Raw genomic sequence first — 16,259 nt, 5'->3', positions numbered from 1 at the left:
AGCTACCACGAGATTCTGTCTGCATGCGGAATGAGTATTTTATTTATAACCAGTTTATAAAAATAAAATACAAAATAATTTCAAAACATAAAAAGAAAAGAAAAACACTGTACAAGGCATTGATATGATACAAATGATAGAGTGAACATAAATAATTACAGTTATATACAATGCAAAAACTCCCACTTGTTACATTCTTTCCTTGAGACTGTACAGTTACATTTCAAAACTAAGACGTACACTTACAACACACAAAATATTGACCATTAAAAAATCCCAACAATTAAAAGTAACAAAAAAAACAATGGATGGGCGCATTAGCAAATGTTACAATAAATAATTTCTGTCAAGTATTTATAAGTTATTAACAAGTTATCAGATGTTATGAGCAGAGAAGTGTACCGGGTGTACACCGAAGCTTTTGTTAGTTTCCTTCTCACATTTTCAAATAAAACTAAAAACCAGCTGGGTTTGCTCTCGTCGGCCGATCGGGTATCTGTCACCACCACAAATACCAGCGCACCACTACATTAATATGACACCATCAACATCAGGCCACTTGAAAAAGTGACGACAATAATCTCACCTGGAGGGAAACACCAGGACTACAGCTACACACCACTCATGTGCATTAAAAATAACCTTAGAGAAACATGAGAAGAAAATCAGTTCATCTTTTGAAAATCAGCTGCACTGTTTAGTGTCTGTTCCTCCCTTTCACTGAAGCTCGTTAGCGTATAAGTCATGGTTTTACAACTATGATTTCATTTAAATAATTATTATCATACAGGTATATGTTAAAAGTGTTGCACAGCGAGGTTCTGACCTTTGAAAAGCTTGAGGCTGAAAATTAAGACGAGTGAGGATTCTGCACGGCCCTGTTTGGGCGGTGATCGCAGGGACAGACACACAATGAGCACTGCAACCTGAAACGTTTTCATTCCAGCCGGTCAATCGATAATTGGCCCATGCAAGCTCACAGAGAGAACAAACAGGGTTATGCACTGACCTCAGAGGTGACCAGGCCTTAACAGACAAGAGATAGGGGACAGGGAAAGGATTGGGCCCTTTACTAGTGGAATGATCACCAACACAGACAAGGCTCAGTCATCCCTCGCTATGCACAGAGGGGGCAGAGAAGAGACGTTAAGGCGGCTGACTGACTGAACTCTGTCTGCCGTCAGGATGAGTCATCGTAGCTGCTCTGTGAGGCCGGAGTAGGCTCCTGCACGAGTCGAACCCAAACAGCACGTCTACCAAGCAGCGTGACCGCTCCATTCACTTATATCATATATCAAGATGAACCACATCTGCAAAATCTTTCAAAATATTTGGCAATGTCTGCTCATACGTGCGGCCGGGTCCTATAGAGGCTGCTGTTTACCTTTCAACTCTGTGGTTTTTATCCTACAATACAAAGTCTGTTCTCCTTTTTTAATTTCGCGCATCACGTCCTATATTGAAACTAATACAAATACAGTCTCGTCATTATCCAGCAACACAATCGTCCCGAGTCAGTGCAGGAAGCGCAGACTCACTAGTGTCATCCATTAGGAAGATGGAGGAAAATGAGACACAGGTCATGAAGATCTTCACGAGATAAATGCCCTGTTACGAGAGGTGTTCTGCAGCTTTTTACTCTGTGAAGAGTCCGATTTGTTTCTTTTTTATATTCCCGTCTTTTCTCTGTTGAACATGCAAAGAGCAGCGCTGGAAGGAAGCCGGAGTTATTTTACAGTATCTTACAAGCAGAGGAGTGGGAAGAGGAGCTTGAGTGAGGAATCTGGACTAAAATCAAAACACAAACATTACTCTGCCTCCTTCGCCCGGAGCACAAACATAGTGTACGTTGTTTTATAAAAAAGACATTCTCCGGCGCAGGAGGAAAACCAAAGAAACCAAAAAAAAACATTCTTCATCTTATTGGTGTGAGAAATATATTTATATACATATATATACACACATATGGCCTCTGTTTTCAGTAACATTTGACAAAAATGTTGTTTGAGGTCTGAAATTCACATTTGTTCAAAGTGTCGTCTCAAACACTGACCTGGTACACACAGGACAGCTGCAAGTGGGTTTTTGAAATTTGAAATATCTTTATAAATAACAACCACTCTGCACTCAAGTAAACCGTTGTTCAAAGGGTGTCGGATTTACAAACAGTTGTGTTGCTACCTCTTCTACATTAGAGAATACTGGTGGAACTGGCACGCGTCCGATTTTGGCTTTTTTCTTCTTCTAATCCCAGACACACCAGAGTGAATCCTCGAGTTGCCCAAAGTGCCAAGGCACACGCTGGGACAAATCTATCTGAACATTACTCACATTGTGATGTACCTTGTGTTCTTTAAGCCCCCCACTGCTACAACAACTACAGCTAACACATCTCCTTCACATCTAAAAAGGGAGTTCCCCTACAACAACCTTTAATCCCCTCAGATCACTTCACAGCAACACAGTAGGCACAAAAAGGTGTGTATCCTCACACACGGTACATGATTGATTGTTTAAAGGATCACTTCGGCGTAATCCCGGCGATTGAGCGTGTAAAACTAATCCGGGCGACACAAACCCGCACGTCCACCATCGCACAGAGGAGGGTACAGGAGTCGTAGGCATCGCTAAGCATGAAAATAAATATCTCAATAAATACAGCTGTACACAAACTCTGGCTTTATGCATTCACACGTAGCATAAAGTAAATATTATACCCTGCCTGCTCCACAAGTCAGAGGAGACAAGAGAGTCAACCCCGGGGATAATATTTAACAAAGCTGGGATGTGCTGCACTGATATTCCATCAGTGCATTGTTACTGGGGGGGATAAATAAGTTACTATATATGTTTTTGTGCATGATGGTTTGGAGTTAAATAAGCTGATTTATTTATGTGTCTACTGGCTCAACTAACTCTTGATTCATGTATCATAGAACTTCCTGCATTGAGAAAGAACTTTTACATTTTGCAGCTACACTACTTTGCTTCTACCACATCTGAACAAATATAACACGAGGACCCTGATCCAGAATACAGTAGTTCATCTGATGAATTGTCATAAAGTGGCACAGGAACAATTTCATTTTACTCATATCAAGGAGTCAGGTAAATGTGAGAAGAAGCTTTTGGTGCGAGGACATTTTGACCTCTGATGCACAGATTTTGACCGTTGTTCCTGAAACCTGTGTCGACTGTGTCCCACAACTTTACAGAAATTCAAAACTAGATCACTGGAGTTCCCCTTTAAAGCTAAGCACATAATTGAATGACAAACACTGGGTGCAAATAGAAGGAGAGAAAACACTGGGCAGCGGAGGGGAAACTGTAAGGTTCGGACTGACAGGAAAAACTGTAGATTTTTTAAATCTTATTAAAGAGGAAGACTCAGGTTCTTCTCCTGACTGACGTCTATCAGAATGTGGAGTCTTCCCATCCACGGCTGTGTCAGTGCAACTATCTGCTCAGCTTGCTGGAGCACTTGCCCTCTCGGCTGCAGCCTTTACCCCTGGACAGGTACAAGGGGCTGGTGCGTGCCTGGCGGCTGCAGCAAGTCTCCTGGTGATGGGAGTAGAAGCGGCGGGGGGGTGGTGAGCCCGAGAAGCTGGGGGGCGAGCGGCTGCGGCCGAGGCAGCCCCCTCCCCCGCCGCCACGGGGCTCATGGCGGGAGGGCGAAGAGCTCACGGAGCGCTGCAGGGAGGAGGAGCTGCGCGGCGAGGCGCTGGAGCTGCGGTGGTGGTGCGGCGAGCTGGTCAGGCTGCAGACGCCCATCCTGGAGCCCCCGTGCTGGGCTGAGGAGCGGTGGTGGACCGGGGAGCCGCGGGAGCCATGCATCAGCTGAGCGAGGCATGTGAGGAGGTCAGAGTCACTGGTGCTGCTCGCTCGGATGCGGTAACGCCTTAGCCTGAGTGGACACAAAACGCAGGGAAAGACGTGAGTAACAGGCAAATCATATATTTCACATTAAAATAGGAAACAGGGGGATCAAATATGTTCATATTTATATAGAACGAACCATTGTTTGCTTTTAATTCCCATCAACATACAGAAATTACAAATTCTTCTATCAATCCCAATAATAAACAGGCACCATAATGGTTGTATTAATTATTGGATTCAGATGAACAAATTACCTGCCCTCCACTGTGGAGCGACTAGGTGGCTTCCCAGGCGGTGGGCGTGGCAGGTATTGGGCAGCCAGCTGCTCAGCAGAAGAGACCGGATGAATTGGACGAGGGATCCTGCTCTTGCGGGACAGAGGGCTAGAAGATGAGGAGAGGGACGGGGCATCGTCTCCCTGGCGGTCGGAGCGGGAGCCCATGAGAGAGTCCTCGTCCTGCGAGCGGTCAGAGGCGGAGGACAGCGGGTCTCTTGCAAGGGCGACCATGGCACTGCGCCTATCAGAGAGGGAGGGTGAGGCGGTGGGAGAGGGGACCGGGCCCTGGTGACTGGCTTTCTTCCTTAAGAGTTTCTCCTTGGCTGACCCTGGAGTAGGGAGCTCTAGCAGGCTACAGGGCTCCAGGACCGGGATGCGACTAAGCCTCCGGCTAGGGTCCTTGCGGGGGGCAACCCGGGAGGAGGATACTGGGCTGCTAGTCGGCTCTTTAGCCTGGATCCCCTCTCCACCCTCCTCCCCTCTCAGCTGAGACTCTGTGGCACAGGGAGCGAGGCCGGAATCATTCTCATAGTCTCTCAGCTTGGGGTAAGCGCCGTTACTTAAATCCTTTTGGCCAGAGCCATGGGGGGAGAAGGGGCCATTCGAAAAAAACGGACTTCGAGGAGAACGAGGAGAATGTGGGGAGTGAGGAGAATGTGGGGAGCGAGGGGAGTGCGGGGAGGAGGGCGAGCGTGGAGGAGGTGAGCGGGGAGAACGCGGGGAAGACACACGACTTGGCACCGGACTTGGAGCTTTGGTGTTGCTGTCTCCATTGATCAGCATTTCAGCCAGAGGGTCTGTGGGTGTCCCTGGATGGGTGAGCACATGGTCCTGTGGGGAGGTGACGTCCACCGTGTGATCCTGGACCTGCTGAGCCTCAGATTCTCCACGCATCTCCAGGAGGAGGCACTGTGGAGCACTGTCCGATCCTGACTGGGACAGCCCAGAGGGACGCTGAGCTGTCAACTGAAGAGGGGGGAGGTGAAGACACGGGACACAAGAGAAAGACACACACAAGTGTTATTAAATAATCAACCAGAGTTAAGTTGGGAATATTATACGAATTGTCAAGGGCCTGTTGCTGATAGACTACAACATGTCGAGTTGTGCTGTAGTGCTGTAGCAAGTGCCTGGTGCAGGTGTGTGAAAAGAGAAGAAGTGTATAATATGGGGTAATAAATGGTGATTAGTTTGGCAACAGCATGCAGTACCATAGCTACCATTATCAGACCAAAACACACAAGTGCTATGGCAGTGTCAGTCAAGCTGTGAGTACTAAACCGGCAAGTAGGACAGGAAAGGTTCACGCAACTTCGCAGGGGGCTTCAGCGAAGAGAGGGTGAGGAACAAATACAGGGAGAGAGAGAGGAAGAGAAAAATAGCGAGGACAAAGACGATCTGAAACAAAAGAGATCATGCAACCGGTAGTCATGACTCGACATTCCAAACACACATGCCACAATCAGACAAACACACAACCCTATTCAGATCACAAGAACACATGTCCAGACACGAGGACACACATCTGACCCATGCTCTGCCTGGCCTGCACAAAGCCCCTCATGGTCCCTGGAGAGAGCGACACAGTAAAAGCAAGCCAACGGAAAACAAAGAAGCCAAAACAAGCAACGTAAAGAAAACAGAAAATGAAACAAACAAAAGTGTTGACAGCTACTGATGGAGAGGAGGCTGAATGGGTGTCTGTTTTTATTGTGATAAGCTCATCACCTGCTGAAGTTGGGCTCGTGTGATGCGTATGACGGAGGGAAACTTGGCGTTGGCGGCGCCCGCTGGGATGGCGGGCAGTTTCCTACGAATGGGTGAGCGGGTGCCGGGGGCGGGGTTTGGTGGTAGCGGAAGGGAGGCGTGGCAGGAGGAGGACGAGGAGATGCGGTCCTGCTGCTGGTCGGCCGACTGGCTGCGCCTAATGCCCGGCGGGTGGCGCAGGTGCAGCGGGTCCGACAGGGTGGTCAGGAGAGTGTGAGGGCTGGGAGAGCGCAGTGGGATGGGGCTGCATGTCCGCACCGCCACTTCCTCAGGCAGGGACGGAGGAGAGGTGGGGAACTAAGAGAGGAGGACGAGAGAAGTGGGAGGTGGAGAGAGGAGGGGTGGTGAGATCGATGAGCGAGTGAGAAGATGGAGGAGGTATGGAGGGAGCTCTGTGAGGCAGGATGAGCAGGCGGACTGGAAGCCAGCACGACACAGAGCCGTCATGTCCACAGGTTAAGCGATGGTAGGATTTATAAAGATAACTGGGAGGATGGGTTTCAGGTTTAAGGAAGAGGAAGGAGACGATGAAGGTGGTTCCTGGGAAAGATGGTTTAACTCCTCAACTTGGAGGTTCAAGTTCTGGACGATGAGGGTTAGGGGACAGTTACTCCTCTTGTGGTGAAAAAAGGAAACTCTGTAATTTGAGTAAAAACGGTTTGTGCTGAACTTGCAGAGTGAGCAGGGTTTTGGGCACAATGGGCTGGTGGAAGGTTACATGAACAGCAAAGGAGCAAAAAATAAAATAAATAACTAAGCAAATCAAAGTATTTTCTGGAAAGAAATCATTTGCTTTGTAAAATAAATAAGAACAAATCAACATATTGCAAATGTCGGCAAATAAGATTAAAGTTTTGCATATCTAAAGCAAATCAAAGTGCATTTAGAAAACCATAAGCTCTCCCCTTCCCCCATGCTGTGATGTGATCAAAGCTCTGCAGTTGTGTCACTAATATCTTCTACTAACAGATACACATGTGAAGAAGCGGGCAAACGTAAAGCCGTAACACTGAGCTTCAAACTACAGCAAGATGCAGCTGGTGGAGCTTACATGGTTTTAGCATTACAGTTCTAGAGCTAGAACTCTGACTCTGTGCAGCTTTTTAACTCGGTAAAACGCTGAGTACGGTCAGTCTCATGAATGCCATGTTGTGAGGTGGCCTTCAAAAGAAAGCGCTTACCTGCGTGAGGACTCCCTCAGCCAGAGCTTCAGCTGGGCTGGTTGGAGTGACCGGAGGCAGATTCCCGACAGGCCCCACACTGAGCTCCAACTTGTCCACTTTGGTGCTTCCTTTGGAGGAAGCCGTGCTCTCCTGTTTAGCTTTTCCTGAGCTCGGGCCTGGGCTGCCTCTACCCCACCCAGGAGTCCGTTGCCCTGGCTGGAGCACCTCTGGCTCCTCATCCTCCTCTGAAGGGCTGTTGGTAAGCTTGGCTCCCGGGGAGCCACTTGGCCGCTCCACCATTACCCACTCCCTTGAGTCAATGTCCTGCCTTCCAGAGCTCAAATTGAGGGCCACAAAGCCCCCGCTGCTGGCCGCCCCCTCTCCCTGCTCCAGAGATCCAGGGGACGCAGGCTTAGGAGAACCACAGCCCGACAGGAACTCCTCGTCATAGTGCCAGACCCGATCGGGACGCTCCCCGCCAGGTACAGTTTGACCCTGAGTTACCGGGATGATTGCAGGTCCATTTGCCTCCTTCTCCTGGTGTGGGCTGCCGGTCTGCTGCTGAGGCGAGCTGCACAGGCACAAGACAGATGCAAACAATCAGGCCTCTACTAGGGAAATAAAGACGTTATCATATATTTACCAGTTACTTGAGGAAACCTACCAGGTCTCGAGGAAGCGCTCTGGACTGGGCTTTGACTCTAGGCCGAGCCTCCTTTCCAGCTCGAAGCTGTGGATGTTGCGGAGCTTCCTCAGCAGAGGGCCTTCTCGGTCTGAAGCCATCGCCTCAGAGTGTTTGACTGGAGAACCCAGACTTGGCCCAGCGTAGGGGCTCTGGTGTCCCTGGTGTCCCTGGTGTCCCTGGTTTCCCTGGTTTCCCTGGTTTCCCTGGTTGTTGCTGTGTTCCTCCTCCGTCGCTGCCTGTGGAAACCAGTCGGTTGATTTAAATGTATTTACTATAGATACTATAAAGCCCAGGTCTGTGTGTTCACATGGGATCTACCTTCCAGACGGCCGTCCTGATGCGGTTACGGTTGCGGTCCAGCTCCTCCCACACGTCAGCCTCCTGGTTGCGGTGCGGGTGCAGAGGAGAGCCAGGCAGGCGGTCAGGGGCGGGGTTGTTCTCCACGTCACTGAGCTGCTCATCCTGCAAAACCTCATCTGTGTTTTCCCTCAGGTGGTCTCCAGGTATCAGGGAGGCATTTGCCATCCTGGGACAACATAGAGTTCACACATTATTTCATATTGAGGCTGCAAAAATCCTAAACTATCTGAGTCAACTTGATTATTTCGAGCAAACACACCCCATAAGAGCTGGAGTGAGCCGGGTGTGATGCTGTGGTGTTGTGGCACTGGCGCTGATCGTCAAGGTGCCATCGGTGCCGGTCCGCTCCCAGTCGTAGGGGTCGTTCTCCACCACGTTGTAGGTTTTCATGCTGTTGTCGAACACTGACATCAGCAGCTGTAACACACACCGTTGAAATGTTTATTCAGGATAATTTCACAGAACATCATCCTCTCCCTGGTGTATCAGCTTTAAAAGATCCTTCTTTGACTTGTCCTGCACACATTTGCTTTTTATCAGAAAGAGAATGGACCATATGTTATCACTTCCTAAAACCGGCCGTCTTTATTAAACCCTAGTAAATCCCCGGTGTACCTGGTAGTCAGGCTTGGTGAAGTAGTCCAGGCTGGAGACGTGTTCCAAAAACACACCAAACTCTGCCGGCAGATGTTTGAGCATGAGACGGTGATCATAGGTGTCCTTCAGCTTCCCCACATGTTCCTAGGAATCAACAAACAAATGTCACGTCCCATCACTCACAGCAACCTGGACACGGCTGTACAGTCCCAAGGAAGGACAACAATGATCACTTGTCCTTACTTTGTCCTTGATCTTCCTCCACGGCAGCTGACCGACCAGAAACTCCACCAGCATGTAGAAGAGGGACCAGAGGTCATCATGGCGACCCATCTCCTGCAGGATTACGTCACGTTTGAGTTGACATTTATCAACAACATGGAGGTCACTGGTCAGGGTTTAACTAATAAACTATAACACCTTGAGGGACAGCGTCACAGCTCAAAAGATACTCACCTTATTCTTGTGTGCATTGACAGATGCATAACGGACTGTTCCCCTGAACCCTGCCACCGGACGAGGCTGACGGATAAAGATAGATACAGCCGTAAAAATGCTAACATAGACACCAGCTGACATGTTCTCTGAAATCCAACAGGATTCTATTTGTAAATAAACACAAACTGCTTGTATTTGTAGATTTCTTCAGTCTGATTCTTAAGCCTAACCCTTGATCACCATTTTAAACAGTGTTAGATTATGCTAAACATGTATTTATAAATTTGTTGAAGCTACTTAACAGATATTTATTTACACATCAAGCAAACAGTTCATTTGGAATTTGCAGAGTCTGCAGATAATTCTCTAAAAGTGATGTCCTTCATGTCACACAGTGATTTGATCCATTGGTCATATGACTGGTGATGATATTAGCATTAACTGAAGAATGTACTCACCGGTCGGACCTCCTGGCATGAGTTGGTGAACTGGCGAGCCAAACCAAAGTCCAGCATGTAGCAGGTTCGACAGGTGCTGGGGAAGCGACCCATGGCGAAATTAGACTAAACGGGGGGGATAAGGAGGCAAAGGTTAAAAAGAAAGAAAAAGAAAATTGGTTAGGTGTTAGAAGCAAACCCAATCAAACATAATGTGTATTTACATTATGCAAATTGAGTGGAATAAAAGTCTTCCAATGGCGGAATAGAATTTAATGCAGCAGATCAGAAGACAGAATATTTCTGGGCATTTGGCCAAAACTCGTATCGAGCCAAATTACTGTAAGTGCAACAGTCAAAAAAGAAAAATACTAAATCAGCAAGAACACTAGCAATAGAACTATAAAAAATATATTCCCCTGTGCCAGGAATATATAGGAGGGTCATGAAATGAAAACCAGGCATAGACAATCTTCTGCTGCAGCCCCCCCGGCCATGCGACCCACCGGTTTGATGTCTCGATGCAGGAAGCCGACCGAGTGGATGCTCTCTATGGATTCCAGGATCTGACGACCCAGACGCAGGGTGGTGCTGATGCTGAACGTGCCGCGGGTCATACTCCTCCTCAGGTCGGCCAGATTACGACCCTGAGAGACCAAGAACATCTGTAAATCTCAAGGTCTGAGCCATAGGCACGTTTATAACACAACCGATTGCTTTGCCACCAGGCAAAAGCAAAATAAAGAGGTGACAGTCAAATGTGTGCTTAGTGGACAGGGAGAGACAAATACAGCTGCAGGGATCCTTTGTGTTCAAACAGTGAAGCGAACATTAACATAACGTTCCTGTGGGTTTGGTTGAATAAACTACAACCTGACCATCTCTCATCAGGTGCAGAGAATACATTTGTGAACTTGTGAGGATGGCTTGTTGTATCCCAGCCTCAGGTGCTGGATGCACCGACTGAAACTAATTTGACGCCTCTGTAGTTCACAGCAGGTGAAATCACTAGTTCAGCCTGAATCTCTGCTCTCGGAGTAAAGCTGCTATAAGCTTCATCCTTTGCTCAACTTGATTCCTACAAATGGAGAGATTCTTTTGTTAAATGGATAAATTTAGATCATTTTTAAAGGGTAAAACACAAAGATACTTAATTTCCTATCATATTAAAGAGCCGAAAGTAGGAAAATCCTCCTTTGAGAAGTAAATGTTTGGCATTTTTGCTTGATGAATGAATTCAGTGACTCATTTGGCCATTACAGTACTGTGTTCGTTATTTCAGCTGAAGCTTGATGTGTCACATTGAGCCACCACGTCTCCTGCATCCAGACCAACCTGAAGCTCCATCACCACGTAGTTGAAGCGGTCGTTGCGTCCACATCCCACGAAGCGACACACGTGGTCCTTACCTGGGAAATAAAAAGAGGAAAAGAGCATTTCAAGATATTTTCACGAGGGAAGATGAGATCACTTCTGAGCCACTTGACGTCAGCTGCAGCATTTGAGTGTGAATCATGATGTGTTTTCATATTTCCCTTCCCTTCCCTCTTCTGAGCACTAAAACTCTATAGTTCCTTTATAACAACCCTGCTGATTTACATGCAATAGCGCACAACACTGTGTCTACATATGTGCATGCATGCCTTGTGTGTGGGTGAGTGTGTGTGTTTGTGTTTGTGTGTGTTTGTGTAAGTGAGCGAGAGCTGAGTGTGTGTATTCTCTGGTCTCAAAGGACATTGCTGCATTGGCAGCTTGACTGCGGCCACACCCCGAAGCCCTTCAGCACGCACTGAATGCAAACGCTCGCACAAACAAAGCCTCCCTGGTAAAAACACAGCTTTTAAGAATTCTCCCCCCTATTCTTACACAATGAATCAAGAACAATCCGACTAAGAAAAAGGTCCAAACAGAAAACACAACAGTCTATTATTAGCTGGGTAGGATCCATTAGTGCTCTTATGAGGCCACGGGTCGATGTTTACTCTGTCAGCTGGGGGGGGGGGGGGGGGTCAGCTGTGTTTGTGGAGGCTGGAGTTCAGCCCATCTCAAGTTACATGCAGTACCATGAGGCCCCAGCCTGCAGCCATTAGACAGCTAACATGATCCCGGCCCATCGATTTTACCCTCAGAGAAGAGCAGGAGAAAAAGCCAAGGTGGTTAAAAAGGCAGGAAGGACGAGGGGAGGGAAAAGACAGAAAGAGAGAAAAGAGTAAAACTATACAACCCCCCCCCCCCGCCCCCCCCGAGGAGCTCGCTTGTGTTGATCCTCTTTCTCTGCTGTGAGAGCGTCCAGTCGCAAATATACAAAAATATACACTTCCTGTTGCCCGAACCCTGTCCCCTCTGCGACTGTCACCTGAAACGTTTACATTCAAACCACCATGGAATCAGAAGACAAGAGAACAATGCTTCATCTGCTGAAGGACAGAGACAGACTCACACAACCGGCTGAACTCTGGGCCACGCTGTGTTTTCAGACGAGTCAGATGATCTGAAGAAGAGATTATTCCACGCTGCCGTCAAACTCTACATCCCTCCCTGCACACTCTACAATCACAAAATCTCCCAGACTCCTCAGCTTCTCAGATTTTCAGTTAATTCAACCCAGTAAATTATCGACAGAAACGTTTCGCCGGTGACACACAGAGTATCGTCTTCTGGAGCGACTCGATAGGTCAGCGTGGCCACGGAGGATCAATCAATTCCAGAAATGTAATCCGCTGAATCCATGTCGACTCACCCTGCAGCTTCTTCAGCACGGCCACCTCCATCTTGAGCACCTGCTTGGGCTGCTGGGCCGACTCCACCTTCAGCGCCACGCTGACCCGCGTCAGCAGGTCCAGCGCCTCGTAGATCTCGCCGAACCCTCCACCCCCGATCTTCTTCGCCTGGAACGAGACGAGGAATGGTAAGAACTTCATAATTACCCAGAATGCATGTGGCAGCAACAAATCAGCCTCCATGGTGCTGGCGTGGACTCTTCAGCAATGGAGCAAGTTTTTCAGCGATAAAAGACTTTGCGATGTGTAAGTGAGTATAGAACCGTAGATATTAAAATCCTAACATGTAGGTCTCCAAAAGTGAAGCCAAAACATATTGATCGCCCCCTGGTGGTTTTCTGCATATTGGGTCATAAACTCAGCGGCCTCCATGTTAGCAGATTGGACACGGAACAAACTAACTCCTTCAGGTTAGCTCTTAGCACACCCACTTATCCTCAACTGCTCATTCCTCCACCTAGTTTGGTCTTCAGTTCGTTATTTGATGCTATACACAGGGTGAAACATTCTGATTGACAGCTGAGAAGGTGAAGTGGATGTCGAGCCGGGATATTTTGGCTTCATTTTTGTACATTGGAAAGAGATGGAGACACGTTGTCCATCTTTATTTACAGCCTATAGTTAAAAACCCGAAAAAAACATGGCGTCATCTCTCTTTGTGTTCGGTTTATATTCATCACAAGGGTCTATTGCTCCAAACTGGTTTGGACAGAGCTCGTCCCCGAACAGCCAGTAAACAATAGGCCAGTTAAACAGGTTCCTGCACATAAAGGAACCTGTAACCTGGAAATCTGTAACCTGGAAATCTACATAATCTGCCTGGGAACATTCTGTTATGGAGCAGTTTTGAATATTTTACACTATCAACATACTAGTTCTTGTTTCTGATGTAGAATAACAAGGTCAGTATTTATGCAACATACTTTTTTAATTACCAGAAGGAATATATGTGGACAATGAACTTAGCTCTGTTGTTTTTAACCAAGCTCTCTTTAGTTTGCTCTTTCAAATTTCCTCAAACACTCATCGTCTCTCTCACTGCCCACGACCAGAGCTTTAATTTCCCCCTAAGCTCCTACTTGCCCTTCACTGTCCTCCCTGCACTAACCCTCAATAAAAGTCCTGTGTCGCACTCGGAGCTGAAGTCGTGGGATTATCTGCAGCGTTCTTATGTAACTCTGCTCCGTAGAAGACAGGAAGCTGCCAGTAAAGAATCACAGCCTCACATGGCGCCCAGGCGGGCACAGCAGTGAGAGACGTGGGCCCTCAGGGGAGCACTGCCACGGCCGCCTATAGCACGCTGCACTGCCACGAATAGATAAGAAGAGCTATTTCTGGATCTCCCACACTGCTGCAGCACTATACCTGGAAGGAGGGACACAACCCCAAGCTGTTCCAGCCACAGGTGAGACACTTTGAGAAGAAGAGAGAGGGACTCGCTGGCAGGGCAGAGCATTGTGTGAGGAACACAGTGTTGTTGTTTTGTGGGTCGGAGCGTGAGCGAAGGGGACGGTCGGCGACGGGACTCAACACACACACTGCGTCCCTTGTTGTTTAATGACATGTCACTCACCACTTTCCATCGTTCCTTGACCAGGGAGAGCACGCTCAGGATGTCAGCTTGCTCCGCTCCCCCGCTCATTGCGCCTGTGGACCGGAGACGCTGTCCTCACTGCTTCCCCTCCCGCGACCCGCTGCCTCACACTGGGCCGGGCATTTGGACCTTGATGGGAGAACCCTGCAGAAATCCAAGAGAGACATAAAACTGTCAGAAGCTGATGGATGAGTCCTGGTGATTCTGGAAAAGTTGCACAACATGATAACTTAAGAAACTTAAAGTCCTGTTCTTGGGTGTTGAACAAGGAGGCTTCATTGTGGGGGTTTTTCAGGCCTGGTTGAAATTTATGTGAAAAAAAGTGAGCGTCTCCCCGGTTGTGAGACGAAGTTAAACCCCGAGCTTAATGTCTGGAGCTTTTCTGATACTTGACCGAGGCTGCAGCTGCCACAGCTGCTGCCAGCAGCTGTCTTTCTGGACCAACTCATGCCAGCAGCTCCCAGGCGAACGTTCTGCATCTTACATTTCCAAAGGCCTCGGCTCAGTGTCATTTTTCCCTGTCATATATCTTCATTATAAGACAGCCATGGAGCAGACTTGTGAAAACGTCTCATCAGATATGAGACACTTTTAAATCTGCCTCAGTTTGGATTGGAATTTCACTAGCTCTGATTGGGTAAAGCTGTATTAAGTTTTGTAAAAAAAAGAAAAAGCCAACAGAAATGTATAAATCACAATATTATAAGTTAGATAAGAATGAAACCAAACTTTTGTGCAGTATAAGGTTAATTGTTTTAATTATTGATAGTTAGTAATTATTAAATAATCAGAAGTACTCTTGTTTTTGGCTTGAGAAAAAACCCTGGGCTTTTGTCAATAATAGATTATTATCTAATAATACTTACAGTTAAATCATGTTGCTGTTTAAGGTTGAAACTAATTGTTTCCTCCACCAAGGAGTTGATGTTTTCATCTGCGTTTGTCTTTTTTTTCAGGCAGAATTACACAAAACCAGATTTCCATGAAATGCAGTGTGGGGGGGGGGGGGGGGGGGGGTGGAGCTTGACCAATGGAAGGATAAACAGGATAAACAGAAGATCCAGTATTTTTTTGTTTTTTTCCCTTTTGAAACATGCCATGATAGGATCTCTCTTAGCGCCCGTCTTGTTTCCATCATCAAATAACCTAAAAAAAAAAAAGTCAATTAAATGATGGGACATCTGTCCAAACCTGAAGGTTTTCAGTTGACGACCGAGACTAAAGACAACCGGCACATGGCTTATTGGAGAAGCTGACATCAGCAGAAGCTTGTTGATGTTTTTGATTTTGAAACCAGACTTAAAATATGAATCAATCATGAATGATCTACTAATTTATTCATTTCGAGGAAACATTTCAACTGTACATGTTCACTTATTAACATCATTTGTGATTTTGTGAATTTTAGCAGAGCCAAAAAGACAATTGTCCCACTGGATGATAATTTTTCTGCTGAATGGAAATTCATATTTATGGTGTATAACAGATTCATTAAATGTTACTATTAAATATTACTAAATTATTTGCTAACAATCAACAAATCAATCTGTGACAACATTCAAAGCTGTAATGAAAACAGGTCTATTATCAAATGTGGCACAAGTCTCTTTTACACAGAAAGTAGGTTTCCTGTTAAATATGGCTTCAGTGAAGAGTTCCCTGTCAAATCTGCATCTTTCTCTGCTGTTACACAACATCCGTGTCAGAGATAAGATTCCTCAGCAGAGCTTCTAACTTCCTCTAGCCTGGCTTCAAAGAATCAGAGCCCAGCCGACTTTGATTCATCAGCGCTGCACACGGCGTGACACCATCTGCCGTTATGCAACGGGCCTCCAGAACAGTATTTGGTAACGGGACATGATGCCGACATCAAGGAGCCAATCAATCCCACCATGCACCGGGATGAGGTCGAGAGATGGGAGAGGGCAAAGCGTGGTCCGACTCAATAACAGCGGAATGACGAGCGTGAAATGTGACCCGGGGTTAGAGGACTCAGGAGCGAGTGGCCTTGGTTCAACACACAGACCAAACCAGACGAGATGGTTCAGGATAATAACAGACTATTTACTTCTAGCAGACTTTGAACTGTGGTCACTCTGTGTAGCAGGTTGTTATCATCGTCTGTTACAATGTGGGGAAGTTATTCAAGGACGGACACTAACAATTTGACAACAACATGAGTTTCTGTCTCCCATAATTGAGAAACATTTAGTAATGATGTAGTACAGTACAGTATACTTATATATACTACTTATATAAAATGTGTTTTAGTTTAGGAAACG

The 16,259-nt window shown here is 46.9% G+C and overlaps 1 protein-coding gene across 2 annotated transcripts; it reads right to left on the bottom strand.

The window, feature by feature from the left end:
- Positions 1-13: 13 nt before the first annotated feature.
- Positions 14-14,091, bottom strand: ttbk2a (tau tubulin kinase 2a). 2 transcript variants are annotated; one of them, XM_062396815.1, is made up of 15 exons: positions 13,957-14,091; positions 12,344-12,491; positions 10,939-11,012; positions 10,110-10,250; positions 9,625-9,729; positions 9,185-9,250; positions 8,972-9,064; positions 8,747-8,872; positions 8,391-8,548; positions 8,090-8,297; positions 7,751-8,007; positions 7,105-7,657; positions 5,885-6,220; positions 4,134-5,122; positions 14-3,904 (listed from the first exon to the last, which is right to left on the bottom strand). In XM_062396815.1, exons 1-15 carry the CDS (start codon positions 14,023-14,025, stop codon positions 3,457-3,459), a joined length of 3,771 nt encoding a protein of 1,256 aa, XP_062252799.1. In that variant the 5' UTR covers positions 14,026-14,091; the 3' UTR covers positions 14-3,456. The 2 variants fall into 2 exon arrangements, with proteins under 2 accessions (XP_062252799.1, XP_062252800.1); XM_062396816.1 differs by lacking the exon at positions 5,885-6,220.
- Between the last annotated feature and the right edge of the window lie 2,168 nt (positions 14,092-16,259).

This window comes from Platichthys flesus, chromosome 10 (genome assembly GCF_949316205.1).
Source record: "Platichthys flesus chromosome 10, fPlaFle2.1, whole genome shotgun sequence".
Taxonomy (NCBI): Eukaryota; Metazoa; Chordata; class Actinopteri; order Pleuronectiformes; family Pleuronectidae; genus Platichthys; species Platichthys flesus.
The sequence above is the reverse complement of the archived record's forward strand: the minus strand, read 5'-3'. Positions and strand labels throughout refer to the sequence as shown.

Coding starts and splice junctions, on each gene's coding strand:
- ttbk2a (XM_062396815.1), bottom strand. CDS start 14,025: ATGAGCGGGGGAGCGGAGCAAGCTGACATCCTGAGCGTGCTCTCCCTG. Junction 11,013..12,343: donor CGTGCTGAAGAAGCTGCAGG/GTGAGTCGACAT, acceptor TTTATTTCCCAG/GTAAGGACCACGTGTGTCGC. Junction 8,873..8,971: donor GGAGGAAGATCAAGGACAAA/GTAAGGACAAGT, acceptor GTTGATTCCTAG/GAACATGTGGGGAAGCTGAA.